The following is a 25,000-nucleotide window of genomic DNA, read 5'->3' on the forward strand; positions in this document are numbered from 1 at the left end:
TTGACCTTGTGTGAGTCCTCATCAAGATACATGTGTGAGACTAGCATTTGGATATTGGATCGCATGTTGTTCCTTGTTAGTGTACATCTTTTCCTTAATGAATTAGGTTTATCTATTCTCCTCGACATTTTACTTTGAAACTCACTATGTTTGGATGTGTTGTTGGATGATTCTAGTGAATTAATATGTTGGATCAGGTTGCCGCCACAACAATATTATTATAAGAATTGGGTTGCTCACCACAATAATAGTATGTCCATGAGATCGAATTGCTATCGCAACAGTGTTTTGATGTGTTGGATCGGGTTGTGCGCCACAACATACAGTATTGTTTGTGATATAATCTTTCCTTGTGGTGTTGGCTGTATTAGTTATGAGTATTGTTTCTCCCACATTGAGTTGGGCTGCTAAAAAAGGATTTTGATTATGTTGTTCGAGAAATGTGGTTATTATGTCGTTGAGTCCTTTTATTGATTTATGCCTTTTACTCTTGTTATTATTATCTCTATTCCTATTCATGTTGCTTACCAACAGTACAGGTTCATATGGTAAGTATCTTGTTATAGTCTCGTCACTATCTCATCGAGGTTAGGCTTGATACTTATTTAGTACATCAGGTCGGTTGTACTCATACTACACTTTTGCACTTCTTGTACAGATTCGAACATTGGCACCAGCGGAGTACCAAAAGGTGCTTAACCGTTACCAGATAAACGACTCAAGGTAGAGTTGCACACTAATCCGTAGACCCTAGAGTTATTTTTTTTTATTTTTTTAGTTGTTGTTTATTATGCAGACATTATTGTATTCCTTGCAAACATTGTATTTAGTATTCTTAGTAGCTCATGTACTCTGTGACACCAAATCTTGGGAGGTTGATTAGTCAAGGTTTATTTTACACTTATCATGTATTTATGAGTTTTTCTCTTATTCTATATTATTATGTTGTTAATTGTTACTCTTGTTTTTTATTTACTGTTAAGTGTTGGCTTGCCTAGCAGGCGGTATTAAACGCCAACACGATTCTGTTGGTTGGGATTTTGGGTCTTGACAATAGGACGTAACACCTCGATACATACTAGCTCTAGAATTAGTTGCCTAACAACTCTTACCATTTTACAATGTTAGGATAATGGATAAACATTTGCTTTTAGGGCAACAACGAGTGTTTTTTTTTTATACATTTTGAATTGTTGAAGTTGAAAGTGACTTGGATTTGAATTTTATGAAAAAGAATTTTGTAAATAAATTGGACTTCATTCGATTTTGAGCTTTACCTCACTTTTGTAAGAAGTGGTTTTTCTCGTCAAAATCAAGTTTATTGAGTGTTCTAAATTGTACACGGCATCTTTGTCCATTCTTCAAGTTGAGTGCGAGTTCAAGGACTCGTTTGGTCATAGATTTTGCCAAAATAAATTTGGGTTTTATTTGGCAAATACATATTTGGCCAAAGATTTTGCCTAAATTTTGGCAAAATCCTAAATCGCAATAGCTGGTTTTGGGCCAAAATATCACTATTACATTTTATAAAAATTGTCCCAAACTTTTATATTTTATAAAAGAGTCCACCATTTACTATTTTATAATAATGTTATTTCATCTTCTTGATTATCTAATAGTGTATCGTGTAGTTCATTATAAAAATGATAATTTTGTACAAATTTATTTATGTTCAGGACTATGGTTTGGGATAATATAATGAATGTTATTAATAATGGTACTGTTGGGTATTTGTGATAATTTTTAAAACTTGTGGGTATAAGTCATGTTTCATGTTTTTCTAAAATAAATTTGGGAAATATGTTTTGAAAACTGATGTCCAATCACATTTTCATGTTCAAAGCAAATTTCACCAAAATCAGATTTTTCAGAACAAATTTGGGAATCTATGGCCAAACGCTAGCTAAAACTCTCTCTTTTATACTTGATGTATGTCACGACCCAAAATCCGACCTGTCGTGATGGCGCCTATCTCGAAACTAGGCAAGCCGATAATATCAATAACCCCCAATTTTCTTTAAGTTTGAAGAACATAATAATTTGAGTTTAATAAAAGGCCTCACAATTTCTGATACAAACATTCCCAAAACATGGTGTCACTGAATACATGAGCATCTAATTATGAATACAAGTCTGAACAAAATACGGCTTGTAACAGTCTGAGACCAAATACAATAAATAAGGAGATAGGGAAGGAGAGGCAAGGTCTGCGAAACACGACAGCTACCCCAGAATCTCCGAAAAATTAGTTGTGTGAAAGAATCAACACCTGCTATGTTCGGGAATACCTGGATCTGCACACGAAGTGCAGGGTGTAGTATGAGCACAACCAACTCAACAAGTAACAATAATAAATAAGGAACTCAAGATAGTAACGAGCTACACAATTATGGTTCATTTCCAGTAATTCCAGCAAAGAATAGACATGCTATCAAATCTGGCAGTTTAATGTCAAATCAATTTTTATACAGTTCCTATTCATGTAATCCGTATATACAAATCTTTCAGAGATTTCACAACAATGACAGATAGCAACTAAGTGCAACAATAAATGGAAATCAAGTACAACCTCTCAGGACAACAATCATTCACTGGGCTCCCAACCCTCATCACTCACTGGGCTCCCAACCCTCATCACTCACTCTCAGTGGGTACCCACGCTCACTGGGGGTGTACAGACTTCGGATGGGCTTCTACAGCCCAAGCGCTATAATCTGCACGGACAACTCACGTGCTGCACGGATAACTCACGTGCTGCACGGACAACTCACGTGCCATAATATAAATATCAGGATCCGCACGGCCAACTCACGTGCCGCACGGCCAACTCACGTGCCGCACGGCCAACTCACGTGCCGCACGGCCAACTCACGTGCTATAGTATAATATAAGAATCCGCACGGATAACTCACGTACTGCACAACCAACTCACGTGCCATAATATAAATATCTGGATCTGCACGGCCAAGTCACGTGCTGCACGGCCAACTCACGTGCTATAGTATAATATAAGGATCTGCACGGCCAACTCACGTTCTATAATATAATATTTCACAATCAGGCCTTCGGCCTCACTCAGTCATAAAGCTCTCCAGTCTCTAGGGCTCTCAACAAATATACAATCAGCCCAAATAACAATGATATGATGTATCAATAATAATAACAGAGACAGACAAAATGTGCAAGTAAAAACTGAGATTGAGTACATATAGCATTTAGCAGGCAATTCAACAAGTACGCGACCTCTGTGGATCCCAACAGTACTATCACATAGCCTAAACATGATTTTTCAGTCAAATTTTATCAACACATAGAGAGCATATAGCTAACAACAAATTATTCAACTTTACAGTTTCCCGAGACGGACCAAGTCATAATCCCCTCGGTGCACGCCCGTCACCTAGCATGTGCGTCACCTCCAAAATCACATGATACAACAATTCAGGGTTTCATACCCTCAGGACCAGATTTAAAACTGTTACTTACCTCGAACAAGCTAAATTCAATACCGAGCAAGCTAAAGAATGCTCCAGAAATCCCATTTTGTGCGTATCAACTTCCAAATGGCTCGAATCTAGTCACAATTAATTTGATTTAGCCCACAAAATTTATAAGAATTAATTCCATATCAAAATACTAATATTTTTTACAAAATCCGAAATTACGCTCCAAAAATGCCTGTTGGGCCCATATCTCGAAACCAGATAAAAGTTATAAAATATTAACGCCCATCCAACCACGAGTCCAACCATATAAATTTCACCAAATTTCGATATCAACTCGACCCTCAAATCTTCAATTGAAGTCTTTGAAGATTTCTACCATTTTCAACATAATCTTTACCCATTTGAACTCAACACTCTTTCCATAAACCTTATTGGTACGTATAAATAATACTCTTACACCCAAGAATCATACTCTTAATCACTCATCATTACCCAAACTCGAAATTGAAGAATAGGGGTTAGAACTTTACCTCTTTGATGAAGACTTTGAGAGATTTCTTGTTGGATTTTAAGGCTTGAACAAGAATTTGATGAGCAAGACACTTCATCTACTTTCTCTCTCTAGAACACTCTCACTTCTCTCTAAAATCATCAGATCATTGCCCCAAAATATGCCCCAAAACCTATTTATCAAAATGGGGCCGAGTTATGAAAATAGAAAAATTACCCCCTCCGAAAATAGATATGCGGTCGCACAATGGACCGCACAATGGGTATGCGGGTCGCACAATGGACCGCAAAATCATTGCCGAAAACTAGGTTGCACTGGGCATATCGGCAACCATTTTGCGGTCGCACAATGTGTCATTATGCGATCGCATAATGATTCTGCGGTCGCACATCTGACCGCGGAATTGTATTTTTCCAGCCTTTGGTAATTTGGTCATAACTTCTTGTAGGAATGTCTAAATGATTAACGGTTTGAAGCGTTGGAAACTAGACACATAGACCTTTCTTTTAATAGGTAACACATCTTATAACTCTTCATATCAAGAGAGGTAAGATCGTTTGAAGTTAGGCCTTGTGCGAACTCATTTGAAACTTTAGTCTTATGAAATTTTTAACTTCTACATTCGATGCCGAAACCTATCGAATCAAGTCCGATTGACCTCAAATTTTGCACACAATTCATAAATGACATAACAGAGCTATAAAAATTTTCGGAACTGAATTCCGACTCCAATATCAAAAAGTCAACCTTTTGGTCAAACTTCCCAAAAATTCAACTTCCGGCATTTCAAGCTTAATTCCACTACGGACCTCAAAATAATTTTTCGGACACGCTCCTAAGTCCAAAATCATCATACATAGCTATTGAAATCATCAGAATTAAATTTGGAGGTCGTTTACATATAAGTCAATATCCGATCAACTTTTTCAACTTAAGCTTCCAACATGAAATTCATTCTTCCAAGCTAACTCCAAAATACCTTAAAACCAAAAACAATAATTCACACAAGTCATAATATCTCGTAGAAAGTCATGCAAGACCTCAGATAGTTAAAAGGAACGTAAATGCTTAAAACGACCGGCCGGATCATTACAACATATTTTAGATTTAAAGCTTATGCTACGATGAGATATATTACTGCCTCAACTATTTTTAATATACTAACTTAAGTTAATGGTTGTTATTTTGTGAGAGTTATTTTTAACATCTCACTGCTTAGGCTTAATTAATTTAAATTTGGTATGTTAACCATTTAATATGAATCTTAAATGGTGCCTCAAAACCTTCCCTTTAGTTTAATTCCCTTTAGGTTAAGTTGACTATTAATGGACTTTAACTTTATATATTACTTTAATTAACTTGAGGTGTCCTAATTTATCATAATTAATTAAGTGGCGACTCTTTAACGTTAATCAAACTTGAAATTATCAAAATATTATACTTTACTTTAACCAATTTAAAATGGGGTATAACATAAGCAAGAAGAAGAATTTTACTCGTATAAAAAGATTTAAATTATTAAAAGTATATCATTGATTTAAGGAAAAAAGAACTATATAAACAATATATTATTGATGATCTATGTGCATCTTGTGTGTAAGTTGTGATTAAGGTTTCTCGGTGTGATACTTTGAGAAAAGTCCCATAAACTACTAAAATAGACCAACAATACTATCATCTATAATTGTTGCATGAAGTGCCACAAATAGATACATGAAGCATCCATCTTCTGACTTATGCAGCTTAGTAACAGATCCTAGATTTGTTACCTCCGACATATAAAGATATTTCAGCAACTTCCCGTATGAACTTTTTGAGTTTCCTCTCAACATTTCAAGAGTCTTTTCCTTTTTTTCTACGCTTTCTTGTAGTTTTTGGTGACGCCATAATCATTCAACATGTCACATTGTATGTCTCTAGTACTGTATATTAACTTTGGGTTAGTATACTTGTATTTTACTAGTTCGTCATTACTGCTGAAGCGTGTATCAAATTTCTTATCAACTCGGCATGTGTGAAATTTGTTGAAGCTTCTAACTTTAAAAACATGAGACTTGATTAATCTTGATACTTTAAAACCCCAAGAACAATTCTGATTTATGGAAACAATGAACTACCTGTTATCATATTGGTATAGTATTAATTTCTATCATATGCTAATTAACAAAATGGTATACTATCACAACTCTGAAAGTTAAAAATCAACACTAAACCTAACTTTGGAACTAAGACAAAGAAAAGTACATCAGCCAAATTGAATTGCATCATTAGCTAGTATCTTTGGTGACAGAATCCGGAGTTGGTAAACTTATTCAAATCCTAGTAGCTGCTTACCGGAAATTCTCGACATAATATTTAGATCAATATCAACAAATACCTAACTTAAATACCACATCATATATAGGTAAAAATCTTATACTATACCTATATCCTGCTAGAATTAAAATCTCATACACACCTTCTCGAACATGATTTTCGAATTTTAAATTGAAAATTATTCTTGATTGCATAGTATTCTATGACATTACGTATGGTTTCCTTATCTTTGAATAAATGACATACTTTAACTTTTTGTGTGTAAAGTATTGCTAATTAAATTCATATCATTTGCTTTTATATTCTGATAACCCTCTAATTTTCCAGTTGTTTATATATCAACAACTTCAACTTCAAGGTGCAATGCGCTTTCACGTTCATACTTTGTATTCTTAGCCTTGGCATTGCAACTGGTATAAGAGCCGAGTAGCTCGCATGTGCATTGTTGTCCTTGAACGTAATACACATGGGAAAAACTATCACATTTAAAAAAAATTCTTTCAATTTGATATTCATCTTCAAAACTGTATCACTATTTACTGTTAGTGATGGATAACCATTTTTAACAGTACACTTAATATCTACGGTTGTCGTATACTTTTTATGAAGATGCTCCGAAATCTCGAACAGAAAATCATCTAAATTTCAACTCGATTTGATTAACATTCCATCAACTTCAAAATCCATAAAACAATTATCATGACACCAATACCCACTATGCTATAGCAACGTATGTATTTCAGCCATTGTTAGATTTCAGCTTTGCACCGTAAATTTTCTCCCAAATTCATCAAAAAAAAAATTACTTCAATTTCCCCCCAATTTCTTTTGCTCCCGCACAAATGCGCAAATGCTACGATAGTTGTTAGGTTTTTTTGGGTTTACAATTTATAGCATCCATATTTGGCGGGTGAAAAATCAGGCAAAAACTCACGCGTATAGCGTTTGAATCAGAAGGAGATACGATCTGGGTTTATGGGAGAAGAATTTTGGGGGTACCGATGGTAATTTTAGCCTTTGGTGCAGAGCTTGTCATCAAGTCTTAGTAGTGGGATATTTCTGTCTAAAAATTATGTGTATTGTATAGGTTAAAACCTATTATAATTGAAAGATTTGCCGGTCTTAACTTCAATTACATCAACATATATTGTAGGTCAATATTTTGTTGTAGAACTTCATTTTCGTTAGTAAATGTTTTGTTTAACTATAAAACTTTGAGTTGCTTGACAAGTGATCTTATAAAATTTCTATACTCTATACTATATTAAAAGCACAAAGTCCCTGAAAAATAGATCTTATATTAGACAAAATTATAATTTAAGTTACCTTTCTAATATTCATAACCCACAAATATAAAAAATATTGTTATTAAACAAAATAAAGTAAAAAACAAGATCTGGAGAGAAAAATATAAAGAATTAAATAGTAAAGATCTAACAAAAATTAAAACATGAAAAATTTTCGGATAAAAGGTTCTATCAACTTCACTTTTATGGCGCGATATTAGTGTTCGATCTTAACTTCTGAACTACGATTAATGAATAAAGTTTTGACGAGTCAAATGATTGTTAATGAATTTTTGATAATCAACATACAAAACTAATTTTACATAATTGCTCAATAACTTTTGGACGAGCTTGCGCGCGAGGTGTTGGGTGCATATCAAGTAAATGTTTGGGGCGCTTGAGGTGGAAGCTTCACATGATAAGAGCCTACACGTAACCCCAGAGCATTTTACGAGCGTCTCAACCCGAGGCCAGTCTCAATTTTGCCTAACCCCTATTTGGCAAGTGAAACAAAAATGACTAAGATTAACTGAATATTCATTAATTCTTCACCTTTTGAATTCTTTCTTATTTGATTTATGTTGGAAATCTTGATAATTAGGATTTTAGGAGCAATCAAGATTATATCTTATATAAATTATTTTTTTATTTGAATAATATAACATGATCATAATTTTTTTTTGGCCATGACTATAATTCATACGATATTATCTTTGAACTCTTTTAGTTATCTACTCAAATAATATTTTTCTCTTCATTGGTTGTTTTGTATAATATTTCAAGATAATACTCATCTATCAAAACAAATAACAAAAAAGTTATAATTATAGTAGAGATAGAGAGAAAGAAGGAGGGAAAGAGAGAAGATAATCAGATAGCTTCGGTCATTAGCAGAACACCGAACGTCACAATAAGTCATATTTTCTTATTTATTAAGCCAACTAATTAGGATCAACATTCATCATTTTTAGGAACATACATATTTTAATGCAAATATATTATTTAATAATATTTATACGATTTTTTTAAAAGTTGCATACTCACTGATATGGATACACGCTTTGCGCCTACCATAAGATTAGTGCTATATTAATTTTAACTTCATTTCTCTTCTTTTTTTTAGTCAAACGTAGCCAAGAGAACATTTTCTTTTCTTTACCTTACTTCAATTCTCCTTTTATTTAAAAAAATGTTACTTCAAATATCTTGCATATTTTTTTCTTTTTACAGAAACAGGTTCTCAGGTTTTCGTTCCACATGATGAGCTGGGCTGATGAGTGATACGTATGGGCTCGATTAGCTAAACTCCTTTGTTTGGGCCCAGAATTATTCAACCAGTGTCATCAAGTAGAAATACCTCATCATGCCTATGTGGCATCATCTCATTGGCTAATGTCACTCCCAATAAATATATCTCTCAGCAGTCGACACTCCGTCCCCAAGTCTCACTCCAACTTCAACTACGATTCTCTACACCGGAACCACAGCCAAAGATGGCGACGACGAGATTACTGCCGTCCGTTTTGATCCTCTGCATGGCGGTGATCGGAACCCTAGCTCTTGCTCAGGTTCGTAATTTCTTAAGCATTTACCTGTTGATAATATTATCTCTGGCTTTACGCCGTTTTAGGATTTAGTTTGCCATTTGTGATCCTCGTCCGATGTACAAATTGAATGATCAGAGAGCACTGTAATCGTATAGTATAGGGACCGATCTGCGAGTTACTGATTAATTCAACTGTTATTCTTGTTAAGACTAAGCAATACGCGTTATCTATTAAGTAGAGATTTGATACAGCTGCTAAACTGCTGTTCGAACGATTTTTATGAATCTTCATTGTGCTTTTGGATCGTAATACAGCTTACCATTACTGAGACGGTTTCTATATTGATCATTCGAGCTACTTTAGATCCTTTATGTTCTTTTGCGGATTATATTCTGGTAGAAATTGCTATAAGAAGTACTGAATCATACAGATGGAAATAGATGCATTTTTACCAGTAAAATCCCAACCGAGTTCATTGATTGCTGAACAAGCTGAGCACGAGCTCAATTACTATATCAGCTGAGCTCGCGCTGACATGGTTCTACTTGTGTATTTTAAGAACAAACTTGATTTCATTTCTTTGCACATAAGTCTTCTTGCAGCATGGATCTTTCCTACCTTTGCAGCCACATTGTAGACCAACCATTACTGACCCCCTCCTACTATGGACCTACCATGCATTTACCATCGCTAATTAGCTGGCACTCTTAAGCCTGCCCTCAATTATCTTGGATCTTTCCTACCTTTGCAGCCACATTGTAGACTGCTGGTGGTGGAAAGTTGGAAACATCCATCAACATCAGTCCACTTCAATAACAATCCTCTCCCTCTTCTTTGCTTGCATGGGGCAATTGGTGTTCAAGAGACTGGGTAAATCTAAAGTTTCCTTCTTCTTCAGCAGAATCTAACATCTTTTAAAAAAGTTTTTGGCTCTTTAAATAGTTAGCAGACCTGTGAAACATCCACCAAGTTTAAGTAATGGTTGTTGATTTGATCAGGAATTCGGTTTTTCTAGGACAAGTTAGGATTTGAGTAATTGAATGAATCCATTGTTGTCGAGTTGAATTGTAGCTTGAGCTATGCAAGAATAGTACAGGCCAAGTTCCGTCACATCTTTGAGCTTATGTGATAATGGAGCCTAGCTTAAACAGGCAAGGTTTAGCTCAGCTCAGGTTGTTAATACCGTTACACGCAACTATTTGGTAGTGATTGAGCTTGCTTAACATAGGCTATAAAACTGAGTGCCAAATTAGAATCAAAGCACCTGTCAAAGTGGCTTGTTTTGGATGGGTTGCTATCAGAGAAGCTTGTTTAACTCAAGATAACCTACAGAGAAGAGGCATTTCCTTAAGCAACAGGTGTTGTCTATGTGAAGAAAGTTTGGAGTCAGTAAATCATCTTTTTATTCACTACAAAGTTGCTAAGCAATGCTGGGAGCTCTGCCTGAATCTTTGTGGTGTCACTTGGGCTATGCCTTCATATATTCGGAGTCTAATTGATAGCTTGCAAGGGAAAAAGATATCAAAGTTCCAGAAGTAGCTTTGGAGGACCATTCCCCTATGCATTTTCTGGACCATTTAACACAAAGTAGTATTTTTTTGAGAATAAAAAGAATAATATTTCTAGTATCAAAATTTTATGTCTGCATAATCTGTTTTTCTGGTGTAATATGTGTTTATTAGATAGTAGGGATCAATATCTGGAATTTTTGGATCTTGTAATAGAGTGCTCTTTGTAGGTGGTCTGCTCTGTTTTGTAATCTTGTTTACCTTCTTGGTACACTTTTTATTAATAATACTTTATAAAAAAAAAGAAATAGTTGCTAAATAAAGTACAAATTTAAACTCTGACACGTCGTCAGATATCAAGTGCTACTCAAGTTTACTGCATAAAGATTTTTGTGTAAATATATCAACCTTTTTTTTTTCATTTTTCTTTGGGTCTAACATGGACTTATGACTTGGCACATTTCAAAAGGTGATCTAGGTATTTATCTTTCCTGGTTTATGTGGGGCCACTGTTCATGTGTGTGCATATGTGTGCTCGTCTTTGTGAAAAATAGAGGGAGAAAGTCTTTTATTACTATTGACTTGAAAGCATCCTCTGCAGGCCAAAGAATCTCAGGAAAGTCTGAAAGAAGTAACTCACAAAGTTTACTTTGATGTTGAGATAGATGGTAAACCTGCCGGTATGTTCCTTTCCTTCATATCGCCTTAATTTAGGTCCTTTGTTTATATGGTGAAGATACAAAGATGATTTGTCAATAATGTGTTTTGCTACGGAAGTCTCTTTCCTTTCATATTTTTTTATTTTAGCTCCTATGCTTATGGGGTGCATATATAGGGTTGATTTGTTAATACTTACCATTTCAAAAAACATGGTTTATTTGTTAATAGTGTCATTTCATCAGTTTTCCGTTCACCTGCATCGCTGCATAATTGATCCTACGTAAATGTGTGTGGTCTTCCTTTTTCTTTTTTGTGGGCAAGGGAGGAGAGGGCGAGGTCCTGCTTTTCGTAAAGTCGCTATATTAATCTTGCAAGCTAAAACAAATGCATGCTAGATGAGGATATTCTGTGAAGCATAAGTAATCTTCCTTGATCTATCCAAGAACTTGAGGATTGTGTTTTTCTCTTTTCTTGCTTAGGCTGCATATGTGGGTACCCAGGGCCACATTTATGCATGCTATCCTTCGTCCTGTGCAGACTTCACAGTGGCCATTTTGTTACATAAGACTATTTATTTTTTCTTCTCTCAGCAAAAAGGCCATCAACGATATGATGATACTTTGAGCAACAGACATGTTTCTAACATTGGAAAAGGGCCAAAAATACTCCTCTACTATTTTTTATTTTTTAAATATGTCCCCCCGTCATACTATCCGTCCCCATTTACCTTACCATTAGGCAAATCTAAATTTCCCCTCATTTTAAATGGCTCGACACGTGGAGGCTTCTAATCAAAGACCAACCCATTGATTAAAAACCCAGCCCCACTAATCTAACCCATAATTGATCCGACCCCATTCCCAAATGAAAATCGCCCACTTCTAATAAATCACTCATTTCAAATATAGCTTCAGTCTTTGATGGGCTTGAAAATTTCTATGGGTCTTATGAGAAAAGAGTGATACTCAATTTGGGATTCTCATATCTTGCATTATATAAGTAGGGACCAAGAAAGGTTTGAGCTTGTTGAGGGTGAAAAGGTTAGATAATTTTTAGATGAAAATAGGGCTGGAATTTTTTGTGGGTCTGATGACAAAAGAGTGATCCCAAATTGGGATTCTCAGTTCTTGAATTATGAGTACAGGGCCCAAGAAAAGTCTAATTTTAATGAAGGTGAGAAAAGTAGATCCTTTTCATCTGTAAATGGGTCAAAAACACGGATGCGTTGAATGAGAAGGAAGTAGCTCAAGCTTGGAATTCTCAGTACTTTGTTGGTGAATCCATCATGGTTGTTGCCAATGGAAACTATGGGCTTAAAAAGGTAGGCCGCATTGATCATAAACCTTTAGGCTTGCCTGTTAGGAGCCTGAGAAACAGACTTGTTAATGCTGAAAACCCTGAATCTATTCATGAAAATGCTGCTAATTCAGCGGTGTTCTTCAAGTAGTATTGATTATGAAGGATGTTGTGATTTTCGTTTGGCCGAGGGTCTATCGGAAATAGCCTCTCTACCCCCTCGGGGTAGGGGTAAGGTCTGCGTACACACTACCCTCCCCAGACCCCACTAGTGGGATTTCACTGGGTCGTTGTTGTTGTTATTGTTGTTGTGATTTTCGTTTGGGAATGGGGTCGGATCGGGTTATGGGTTAGATTGATGTGGCTGAGTTTTTAATCAATGAGTCGGGTCTTTCGATTAGAAGTTTCCACGTGTCAAGCCATATAAAATAAGGGCAAATATAGAACTTTGCATAACGGTAAGGGTAAACGCGGACACATAGTATAATGGGGGACACATTTAAACAATAAAAAATAGTAGGGGGTATTCTTAGCCCTTCTCCGTTCTGGCATTCAACTATTCCTCGTCTCCTAAAATTCGAGTACAGTAAAATTCGAGTCTTATATTTTGGGAATAAGTAGTAGGTGTTTTTGGGAAACAATATTTTTGGTTCGCCTGAAAACCTTTTGAGTTGTTTGAGTGTCTTTTCAAAAATCTAATTAGATTTTATACCCAAAATGATACTTTCTGATTTTTATTCCCTCTAAAAGCATTTACAGTCCACATGCGCCGTACAGACTTGAAAAGTGTCTAAAAACTGATAAGGAAGGGAGAGGCAGGATCAAATATTTGTTACTAGAGAAAGATGGAGGACAGCCTGATCAAAAAAGAAAGGAGGACAGTCGCCACTGTTGTATTGACAATAATATAAGATATGCAAGCAAATGAAACTATGTAATTAAATGTAGCTATGTCCATAATTTTCATCATTTCAATAGCAAATATCTATACACAGACACACATGTTAATGATAGAACAGTAAAGTCAAATAAAATAAATATTACATTTGACAAGTATCCTTGACATGTTTCTTGCTACTTAGGAATATCATGTCTTCTTGTATATGCTTTATCCATAGTATGTAGGAATCCAGCTATTTCCTCTTAGAATTTGGAAATGTTGACGCACAATGTAGGATCTGAGATAATTTTTCCGGGAATGATTTTTGACTCGCATAAAGAATGTTCTTCCCTATTTATGTCCAAGGGGAGATGTCCTTTCCATGTAGTATCATTATCTAACTCCATTTTGTTATCATCCTTGTTTTGATTTTCAAGTATCTGCTTTCTTTCAGGTCGTATTGTTATGGGTCTCTTTGGTAAAACAGTTTCTAAAACAGCAGGTATGGTGGCACATATAAAAAGCTTGTAAATTTCACCATTGCTACTCCTGTTATTCACTATCTTTCTATTTTCTTGCAGATAACTTCAGAGCATTGTGCACAGGTGCTTTTACCTGATTTTCATAATTTATTCTCCTGCCGTTCTGGACCTATTGGTCAACTTACCCTATAGACGCTTTGGTCAATTTAGCTTGTGCTTGCCTGTATTTCTTTTCTTTTCATTTTTGTTTTTGCCTAACCAAGTTATTTTTTCGGTTCTTAGCTGACTGGTAATGCAGAAAAGGTTTAGATATTGTTTTCTGATTCAGGATAATGGTTAAATGAAGATTGCATTTACTTGTTACCTTCACATTCTTGATCTTGTTTTTCTCCTCTGGTAATCAACATTGCAGGGGAGAAAGGTGTTGGAAAGAGTGGCAAGCCTCTTCATTACAAGGGGAGCACATTCCATAGAATAATCCCCAGTTTCATGCTTCAAGGTGGTGATTTCACTCTTGGTGATGGGCGTGGAGGTGAATCTATTTATGGTGAAAGTTTTGCTGATGAAAATTTCAAGATCAAGCACACTGGACCAGGTAGGATTCACTCCTTGTGTTAAAGTGCCTATATATTCTCTATTTTCATGCATGTAAAACTGCTCCTGCATACATAATCTCCAGGGCTTTTGTCAATGGCAAATGCTGGTCCTGACACCAATGGTTCACAATTCTTCATCACAACTGTCACAACTAGCTGGTAAGTCCATGGCTCTTGAAAAACGTATTCAGATTACTTAGACTATTAACCATTTAACTATGTATAATTGAGAACCTACCAGTGCCATGTTATTAAATCTTGAATATTTGTCAATTTTAGTTTTGCATCTTTCAATCCTAGTTGCTTCTGATTTACTACTCTTCTGATAAGCTACCCATTCTCCAATAATCCTCTAGGCACTTCTGATTTTTTATTATTTGTAGGTTGGATGGCCGGCATGTTGTCTTTGGGAAGGTGTTGTCTGGAATGGATGTCGTTTACAAGATTGAAGCTGAAGGAGGACAAAGTGGAACACCAAAAAGCAAAGTTGTCATTGCAGACAGCGGTGAACTTCCTCTGTAATGGGATCTGATAAGTGCAATATGTTTAGCGCAATAATTTAAGGCCGTTTTCTCTGCTAATTAATGTGTGTGTTGGGGGGAGGGGGCAGTTTTTCTGTCAATCCATGGCTTGTTCTGACATCAGCAGTGAAACGGGAACTTAGGCGAAGAAAAGAACTGTGTAGAGGCTAAGAGACACTGGATCACGTTGATTCTGTGCCATCAAAGTGTACTTTAATAGTCTACTTTATATTATTACTCTTTACTAACTCACGTTTCAGGCCTTGGGGGGAGTTTATTTTTCTCCCATACTACGGGAAAATCAATCCACTTATATGAACTCATCGTAGCTAGATCAGGAAAGAGACCAGATAACGGAAAAATTATTTGGATCGAGATTTATGACTACATATTATCTAGTAGTACCAAAATTTATTATTACTATTTCTCCTATTCTTTCATCGAATATAATCTATCACCGCTGTGTCATAAGTAATTTAACTTCTTGCTAAAAAGATTTTGCCTTTTCGTGACCTTAATTATTAGATGCAATGTTATGTGTAAACAACATAAACACCTCAAACTCAATCACGTTTGTGGGACATCAGTGAATGCAGACAAGAACAGCCCCGCATTTGCTAATTGCCATCAATATCGCAAGAAGAACTAGTTTTGTATACGGGTGAACATGGGGTTAGCACACACCCCGAGTTTCCAGTGAGTCGAAAGATGTAAGAAGTATGAGTCTATGAAATAGAGAACAAATCTGAGTACTCCTTGAATCGAGGCCGGAACTGGGTGCTCGCTATCGGACCTGACAAGACAATACCCCTGAACCCGGAACGAGCTCCAAGACCTCGGAAAGCCGTACAAACTGTTGCACACGACTAACAGAGGACCATCCGGCTATCACTGCGCGGATCTCGCCCGATGTCGGTAGTGTATCAGTGATTGACGTACAAGGAGGATTTTTACCTTTTTTAGAATTGTACTAAAGGTAAAACTCTCCTGGTATATAAAAGGAAAGTTTTTTTTTTTATTCAATAGACACATCATGGCGAAAACAACGATCTGGTGCCTAGCAACGAGGCGCCCCCTGCCGATCCCAACGGAGTCCCAGTTGCAGACCCAGTCGATGCTAACTCGCAGGTGGCCATCGACGCCAACCTGCTTACCGACCCCCAGAACAGCGTTCGCGGAGGAGCCCGACCAACGACTCGAGGAGCGCCCGAAGGCGAAGACGACATGGTCAGTCTACGATTGATCTTCAAAATGTTGCAGGCTCAACAGCCGGTGATATCGCAGCTATAAAATCAAATCTGCGCCCCCAGCAGAGTTGAGCCCGAACCATCTCAGGAAAACACCCGAAGAAATGAGCAGATCACCGAAAGGCCGGGTGAAGCTGAGTCCGATGTCAGCCCCGAAGTAATGAAAATGCTTGAAGCATTAACGAAATGAGTGGAATCAGGTGAAAAGAAAATTGAGGCAAACGACAAGCAGGTGGACACCTATAATTCCCGGGTCGATCAAATCCCAGGAGATCCCCCGATATTGAAAGGCCCGGACTCCAAGAAATTTGTCCAAAAGCCTTTTCCTCCGAGCGCGGCACCAAAGCCAATCCCGAAGAGGTTTAGTATGCCCGATATTCCAAAATATAACGGAACCATGAATCCGAATGAGCATGTGACCTCCTACACATGCACCATCAAAGGTAACGACTTGGAAGACGACGAAATCGCGTCACTGTTTTTAAAGAAGTTCGGTGAAACTCTGTCAAAATGAGCAATGATATGGTACCACAACTTGCCCCCAAATTCCATTGATTCGTTCGCTATGCTCGCGGATGCTTTTGTAAAGGCTCATGCCGGGGCCATCAAGGTCGATACTATAAAATATGACCTTTTCAAGGTTAAGCAAAGAGACAATGAGATGCTCAGGGAGTTCGTGTCAAGGTTTCAAATAGAACAGATGGATTTGCCTCTGATTGCGGACGATTGGGCCGTTCAGGAATTCACTCAAGGACTTAACCCCTAAAGCTCATTGGCTTCGCCGCAGTTGAAATAAAATTTGGTAGAGTACCCGGCGGTAACTTGGGCCGACGTCCACAACATGTACCAGTCAAAAATTAGAGTCGAGGACGACTAACTCGGAGTCCCTTCTGGGTCCGTTTATCCCATCAGAACCTACGACAGGCCTAAGAGAGTCGTCGATCAAGAATCAAGGCCGGTTCGAGATCGGTATCAACCATACAGTGTAGATCGGAGGGGAAACAGGCTCAGACGTAACCCCACGAGGAACGAGAAGAGGAGCGACCGTGGGACCAATAGCCGAGGTCTGATGAGCAAGAACGGTTTTGACAGGCCGCTCGGGGGAAGGAAGCACTAAGATTATCAGAGTATAACTTCAACGTTGATGCAGCCAGCATCGTATCGGCCATTAGGCGCATCAAGGAAACCAAGTGGTCTCGACCATTGCTCCGATCCTACCCAGAGAGATCCTAACCTGATGTGTAAGTATCATGGCACTCATGGCTACATGACCGAGGACTGCCGACAATTTAGAGAGGAAGTTGCCCCGTTGTTTAATAATGGGTACCTCCGAGAGTTTTTGAGTGATCGAGCCAAAAACCACATCAGGAACAGGGACTCCAACATATAGACCGAACAAGAAGAACCTTAGCACGTCATCAACATGATCATTGGAGGGGTCGATGTCCCCCAGGGACCAATGATAAAGCGCACTAAAGTATCCATCACACGGAAAAAGCGCACCCGAGATTACTTCCCGGAGGGAACTATTTCGTTCAGCGACGAGGATGCCTAGGGCATCGTACAACCTCATAATGATGCACTGGTGATATCCATACTTATCAATAAATCTCGAGTTAAACGTGTGTTGATAGATCCAGGTAGCTCGCCCAATATCATCAGATCGAGGGTCATAGAGCAGTTGGGGTTACAAGATCAAATAGTGCCGGCAGTCTGGGTGTTGAACGGAATTAACATGGCATGCGAAACTACTAAAGGAGAAATAACCCTGCCAGTGAATACCGCTAGGACGATTCAAGAAACAAAATTCTACGTGATCGAAGGGGACATGAGGTATTACGCCTAATTCGGAAGGCCATAGGTTCACAACATGATGGTAGTACCCTCAACATTACACCAGGCACTGAAGTTCCATAGGCCAGGAGGAATCAAGACGGTCTACGGAAAGCAGCCGACCGCAAAGGAAATATTCGCGGTCGACGAGGTGATCCCAGTGCCCGTGGTCTCAACATCAAAGAACACGGAGCCGATCAGGAAGGAAGAAATAAAATAGCAATCACCGATACCGACCCCGACCGAACCAGAAGAGCGAGGAGTAGGCGAGGAGGATGATTACGGAGTTCCTACGTCGTTCATTGCTCTCGATGATTCCAACGCCACCAAATTGACGGTCGAGGAGTTGGAGCAAGTCATATTGATCGAACACTTACCCGATCGGAAGGTATACCTTGGCACGGGGTTAACTCCCGAGCTCAGAAAAAAAATCATTGAATTTCTTATAGCTAACATAGATTTTTTCGCTTGGTACCATCTTGACATGACAGGGATCCCGCTAGAAGTAACCACTCATAAGCTGAGTTTGGACTCGAAGTTCCATCCGGTTAAGCAAAAAAGGAGACCGCAGTCCGAGGTCAAGCACACATTCATCAAGGATGAGGTATCTAAACTCCTTAAAATAGGATCCATTCGGGAAGTTAAGTACCCGGACTTGTTAGCCAACGTAGTGGTAGTACCTAAGAAAGGAAATAAGCTAAGAATGTATGTGGATTATAAAGATCTGAACAAGGCATGCCCTAAGGATGCTTTTCCTTTGCCTAACATCGATCGGATGATCGACGCGACGGTCGGGCATGAGATACTCAGTTTTTTCGATTCCTATTCCGGATACAACCAAATTCGGATGGACCCAAAAATCAAGAAAAGACTTCATTTATCACTAAATTCGGCATCTATTGTTATAACGTAATGCCATTCGGATTAAAGAACATCGGTGCCACCTATCAACGCCTAATAAACCGGATATTTAAAGAACAGATAGGAAAATCAATGGATGTTTATATTGACGACATGTTAGTCAAGTCCCTGCGAGCAGAGTACCATTTGAAACATTTGCAGGAAACCTTCGACATATTGAAGAGATACAATATGAAGCTGAACCCGAAAAAGTGCGCATTCAGAGTTGGATCCAGAAAATTCCTCGGGTTCATGGCATCCAATCGAGGGATTGAGATCAATCCTGACAAAATCAAAGCCATAGAAGACATCACCGTGGTGGACAACGTCAAGGCCGTTCAGAGGCCGCCCTGGGCCGATTCATATCGAGGTCCTCGGACAAAAGCCATCGGTTCTTCTTACTGTTGAAGAAGAAGAATAACTTTTTCTGGACCCCGGAATGCCAACAAGCTTTGGAGGAACTCAACCGGTACCTCTCGAGTCCTACTGCTCCACACTCAGAAGGTGGATGAACAGTTGTACCTTTACTTGGCAGTTTCCGAGGTGGCGGTAAGTGAAGTCTTAGTCTGTAAAGAGGAAGGTACGCAATTCCCTATTTACTATGTCAGTAGAACTCTAGGCGAGGCCGAAACAAGGTATCCCCGCCTGGAAAAATTGGCACTCACTTTGCTAAGCGCCTCTAGAAAGTTAAAACCGTACTTTCAATGGCATCCCATATGTGTCGTAACCTCTTACCCACTAAGGAACATCATGCACAAACCCGAGCTCTCGGGCCGGTTGGCCAAATGGGCCGTCAAAATCAGCGGTTACGATATCGATTATTGACCCCGAACCGCCTTAAAATCTCAAATTTTGGCTGACTTCGTGGGCGACTTTACACTGGCCTTAGTGCCCGAAGATGAACGAGAATAATTGCTAACCTCGGGGACTATCTCGGGAATTTGGACACTTTTTACGGACAGTGCCTCGAACGTAAAGGGGTCCGGGCTCGGTATCGTGCTGAAACCACCTGCGGGGAATGTAGTTATGCAATCTATTAGAACTGTGAAATTTACTAACAATGAGGCCGAGTATGAGGCCATGATTGCAGGTCTTGAATTGGCTAAAAGCCTTGGGGCCGAGGTGGTCGAAGCTAAGTGTGATTCTCTCCTCGTGGTAAATCAAGTCAATGGGATGTTCGAAGTGAAAGAGGAACGAATGCGAAGGTATTTAGACAAGTTGCAGGTAACGCTGCATCAATTCAAGGAATGGACCCTACAACATGTGCCCCGAGATCAGAACAGCGAGGCAGATGCTCTGGCTAACTTGGGGTCATCGGTTGATGACGAAGAATTCAGTTCAGGGACAGTCGTAGAGCTCATGAAGTCGGTGATAGAAGAAGTCCACGCCGAAGTAAACTCAACGAGTTTAACTTGGGATTGGAGGAACAAGTACATAGACTACTTGAAAACTGGGAAATTTCCCTCAGATCCCAAAGAATCGATAGCCATGCGTACCAAGGTTGCCAAATTTAGCTTGGCCAAAGGGACATTGTTCAGGAGAACGTTCGACGGCCCGTAAGCCATATGCTTGGGCCCGGGAGATACCGAGTACGCCTAAAGAGAAGTTCACGAAGGCACTTGTGGAAACCATTCGGGGGCAGATTCTTTGGTTTGAAAATTAATCAGGGCCGACTATTATTGGACTGAAATGGAGAAGGATGTTAAGGACTTCGTACGAAAATGCATCGACTGCCAAAGACACGCACCGATGATCCATCAACCGGGAGAGCTGCTCCACTCGGTGCTGTCCCCGTGGCCATTTATGAAATGGGGAATGGACATCATCGGTCCCCTACCATGGGCACCCGGTAAAGCTCAATTCATACTATTCATGACTGATTATTTTTCCAAATGGGTCGAGGCTCAAGCATTCGAAAACGTTCAGGAGAAAAGAGTCATTGACTTCATCTGGGACCACATAATATGTTGATTTGGGATACCGGCCGAAGTCGTGTGTGATAATGGGAAACAATTCATTGGCAGCAAGGTAAATAACTTTTTCGAAGATCACAAGATTAAGAAGATACTATCAACACCTTACCATCTTAGTAGGAACGGACAGGCAGAATCAACAAACAAGACCATACTTCAAAACCTGAAAAAAGAGGTTGATCGGTGCCAAAGGGAAAAGGGAAGGAATCTTGCCCCAAGTCCTATGGGCATATCGTACAACCTCGAAGTATAGTACTGGGACCACTCCATTTTCGTTGATCTACGAGGCCGAAGCCTTGATACTAGTCGAAGTGGGAGAGCCGAGCCTCAGATTCCAATCTGCGACAGAAGAGTCAAATGGCAAGGCCATGATCACGAGCCTGGAACTATTGGATGAAAGGCGTGAGGTAGCTTTAGTCCGGTTGGCCGCCCAGAAACAACGGATAGAAAGATACTACAACCCAAAGGCCAACCTCCGACATTTCAAGATCGGGGACTTTGTGTTGAAGAAAGAAACATTACACACCCGGAACCCAAACGAGGGAAAGCTGGGACCGAATTGGGAAGGACCATATCGAGTCATTGGAATTACCGGCAAATGCTCATACAAACTCGAAGCGGGAAACGGTGTGCAACTACCGAGTAACTGGAACGTGACACACTTAAATCAGTACTACTGCTAAGGTACGATATAAACTACACTTTTATCATGTTATTAAAAGGACTAACACTTGCAGGCAACGACCAAGGGTGGATGTGGCTATTAGGTCTAAAAGCACGCGTTGCACTCTTTTTTTCTTGAGCCGGTTTTGTCCCAAAATAGGTTTTTGGGCAAGGTAACGAGGAAACAGTAAAATGTGCTAACCTAGATTGGAAGGTCGGTCTCAGACCGGAGTCAATGATCGTTCACTTCATGTCAACAGTATCCGAGCCCTCTCAAGCTCGACCTCGAATACTGGGGGCCATTACCCTCGAACTAAGGATCAACGTTTTTTAGCAAGGAAAGAAGAAAAAATTTGTATACTAGAAGCTAAGGCTTGGTGGTTAGGATTCACTGTAAGGGCCAAACAGTCGTATGAACCATGCTCACATAGTCCACTCAAGCCATGATACGCGTTTTTATGCGCTTTCGATAATGTACTTTACACACTGAGAAATGAAAGAAAGTTTCGCCTTTCTATTTACGCATTTTCTTGCCTCTTAAATTCAGGATCCTAAGAGCCCACGGGCTACCCCTACTCGGGGACTATCAAGCCCACAGGCTATCCCTATTCGGGGACTGTCGTTCGAAGAAAGTTCGGACAACCCGGGCTACCAAATCCCGGAGGCACCAAACCTATGAGACGGTGTCCAAATACGAAAGGCTACGGCCACCCTAAAAATGGCTCAGAGACGTCCGAAACTCGTAATCAGAAAGTAAGGCCTTTATAAGAACTCGAAACCTGCTAAGAGGTTACCCTCAGCAAAAATATCGTCTAAAAATTGCTTAAACATCTTGAAAACACCTTCGGTCACACTGAGTTTTCAAACCCTCGAGCAAATAAAGTTGTATTGAAGTGAGGCCCTGTTCGGACCTCTGAAAAATGAACGCCCTATAACAAATTCGATTATATGCTAAGGCATTAGAAACATTACATGAATAGAAATTATGAAAAGATGCTGGAAAAGTAAAGGTACGTTATTGCTAGAAAGGGAAAATTTCATATATACATTCCGGAGTATATTTACAAAGGCTCAATAAAAACGGCCTCAAAATAAACAAAACAAATATATGTACATGAGACAAAAACTAAAAAAATACTAAGGCATCCATGCCTAGTCTTCACCTAGGCCCAACTCGTCGCCAGAGCCATCAGAGCTTTCGGATCCCTCGGAACCCTCAGAGCCTTCGGCACCTTCAGGCTCGTAAAGCTTCTTTGCCTCGGCCTCAGACTTTTTGGCTTCCTCGATCTCATCTGACAGGTCAAAACCCTGGGCGTGGATCTCTTCGAGGGTCTCTCTTCGGGATAGCCGCTTTATATATTCGGCCTTTGCCTTCAGGTGCACCTCGGATGCCTCCACATTGGCCTTGTATTAGGCCACCATTTCTTCAACATCGACGGAGGTTGTATCCAACTTGGACTTCACTGCCTCGTATTCTCTACCGAGGGCATCCCGCTCCATGACAACCAGGCTCAGCTATGCTCGGAGATCGTCATTCATCTAAGACCATTTGTCATCTTTGTCCTTCGCCACCCGAAGTTGGTTCTCAATCGATGCCAGATCCGCATTAGTGGTTTCCTTCTCCAAAGACAGCAAGTCCATTTTACTTTTCCACCTGCCGGCCATGGCTTGGACCTCGTTCATCTCGGCTCAGAGTTGGTCTATCAGGTCGATCTTCTGTTGGACCTGCGAGGTTGTGTTGTTAGCCACCATCACTAGCTCCTTATTTTTAACTTCAAAGACCTTTACCTTTTCTACCAGGTCGGCATATTCCTGCTTCAAGGTCGAAGCTTCCTTTTGATCCCTGTCCAGCTCGGCCTGAAGATCCTTGACGGCCCCGTCCTTTTGCTCATTGAGAAGCATGCACATGTCCTTCTTCCGAACCTGCTCCTTGAGCTTGAACTCGAGATGGTTGATTTCGAAGCGGTACCGGAGGAAGATCTGATAGTGAAGCACCGAGGCCTGCAAAGCAACGAAAATAGTAAAAGATATTAAAACCTAAGTGGAATTCATGAGGGAGTGTTGATGCCTTACCCGGTTCAGCGCCTGCTGCACCTCGTTGAAGAGACTCGACGCACCCACCCCATTCATCTTTACCTGGTCCTCCTCGGTCACCAGGCATCAGAGGTAGCTGTCTATGCCCACTAGAGCAGATAGAACCCGAGCATCCTTCGAGACCGTAAGAATGTCTATTCTCTTGCGGTTGGGGTCCACACTTGGAGCAGAAAACTGCTTCACCAGTTTTGGGCTCGAACTCGGCCCACGAGCTTCTGAAGGCGCATCCTTCTTCGGGATCTCCAGGTCGACCAGCCCGAAAAAATCTTCCCAAGTGGACATGTCCAAGCATCGAGGAAGGAGTGAAGAGGGTCGTCCGCGCTGTGAACTCCTTCAGTTGACTTTTCCTTTTCTGCTTGGGCCTCTTCAAGCATGGACTCGGTGTAGGAGGGCGTCTCGATGATGTCTATCACACTAGTCGCCTCCTTCGGAACAGAAGCGACTTCTCGGGAGGTATCATCTCCCGTCTCCATTTCGGCCTTTTGAGTCGGAAGGAAATCGGCCTCATGGCTCTTTTCCTCGGTTGCAGCCCGCTCCCCGGCAAGGGTCGTTCCATGAGCGACAAAGATGTCGTCTTCTTCAGACTCATCCCTGAGTCGGCGAAGCGAGTCAGAATACGACACCCGGGAGTTGGTGTTCTTCTTGGGCTTACGAGCCCGGGAAGCTGCCCTCTTTTTTGGCTTCACCTCGGGACCCAGGGAGCCCGAAGACTTCCTTTTCCTCTTCTTCTTCTCCCTAGCAGCCCCGGGTTGTCCCGTAACGGAGGGATCAATGGGTAAAGACACACACTCGTCCCCTTCCAGCGGCCTAAGTTCGGTGGTCTTAGGCAAACCTGTGAAGGAAAGAGAAAAGGTCAGTGTTACGTGAGTTTGGGGTGTAATAATAACTATTTAGAGGGGAGCCTTACCATGAGAACGGGTCTCCCATCTGCCCTTCGAAATCTTGCGCCACGAGCGCTCGAAGTACGATATCTGCTTGTAAATGCCTTCGATCCACTCCTTGACCCAGGGGACCGCATTAGGAACCCAAGCAACAGTTGCACGATCACAAATACTGATGGTGAGAAAGGAAACAAAGGAGACTCGACACTTAAGGAAAAACTACACTTATGAGATGTGTGCCACTTCTCGGGAAATGGAAGGAACTCGGGAGAGATCAAATCTTCAGTTTTTACCTGAACAAAGCGCCCTTGCCAGCCTCGGTCCCGATCCTCATCGATTCTTGAAAAGAGAGCCTTGCTG

At 40.1% G+C, this 25,000-nt stretch overlaps 1 protein-coding gene across 2 annotated transcripts; it reads left to right on the plus strand.

Annotated features, from left to right (window-relative positions):
* The first annotated feature begins 8,974 nt into the window (after positions 1-8,974).
* LOC104120639 (peptidyl-prolyl cis-trans isomerase CYP20-1) lies at positions 8,975-15,436 on the plus strand. 2 transcript variants are annotated; one of them, XR_011408702.1, is made up of 8 exons: positions 8,982-9,131; positions 11,223-11,294; positions 13,905-13,952; positions 14,032-14,055; positions 14,345-14,527; positions 14,612-14,687; positions 14,912-15,235; positions 15,395-15,436. XR_011408702.1 is itself a non-coding variant. In XM_009632443.4 (7 exons), the coding sequence occupies exons 1-7, from the start codon at positions 9,053-9,055 to the stop codon at positions 15,048-15,050; spliced, it is 624 nt and encodes a 207-aa protein (XP_009630738.1). In that variant the 5' UTR covers positions 8,975-9,052; the 3' UTR covers positions 15,051-15,297. The 2 variants fall into 2 exon arrangements, 1 of the variants encoding a protein (XP_009630738.1); XM_009632443.4 differs by lacking the exon at positions 15,395-15,436 and having other exon boundaries at positions 8,975-9,127; positions 11,216-11,294; positions 14,912-15,297.
* The last annotated feature ends 9,564 nt before the right edge of the window (positions 15,437-25,000 follow it).

Source organism: Nicotiana tomentosiformis, chromosome 6 (genome assembly GCF_000390325.3).
Source record: "Nicotiana tomentosiformis chromosome 6, ASM39032v3, whole genome shotgun sequence".
In the NCBI taxonomy this organism is placed as follows: Eukaryota; Viridiplantae; Streptophyta; class Magnoliopsida; order Solanales; family Solanaceae; genus Nicotiana; species Nicotiana tomentosiformis.

Bases quoted from the DNA above. Each gene is read 5' to 3' on its own strand.
- LOC104120639 (XM_009632443.4), top strand. From the start codon at position 9,053: ATGGCGACGACGAGATTACTGCCGTCCGTTTTGATCCTCTGCATGGCG. The intron at 11,295-13,904 runs GTATGTTCCTTT...GCTTTCTTTCAG, and splicing joins GATAGATGGTAAACCTGCCG to GTCGTATTGTTATGGGTCTC. The intron at 13,953-14,031 runs GTATGGTGGCAC...ATTTTCTTGCAG, and splicing joins AACAGTTTCTAAAACAGCAG to ATAACTTCAGAGCATTGTGC.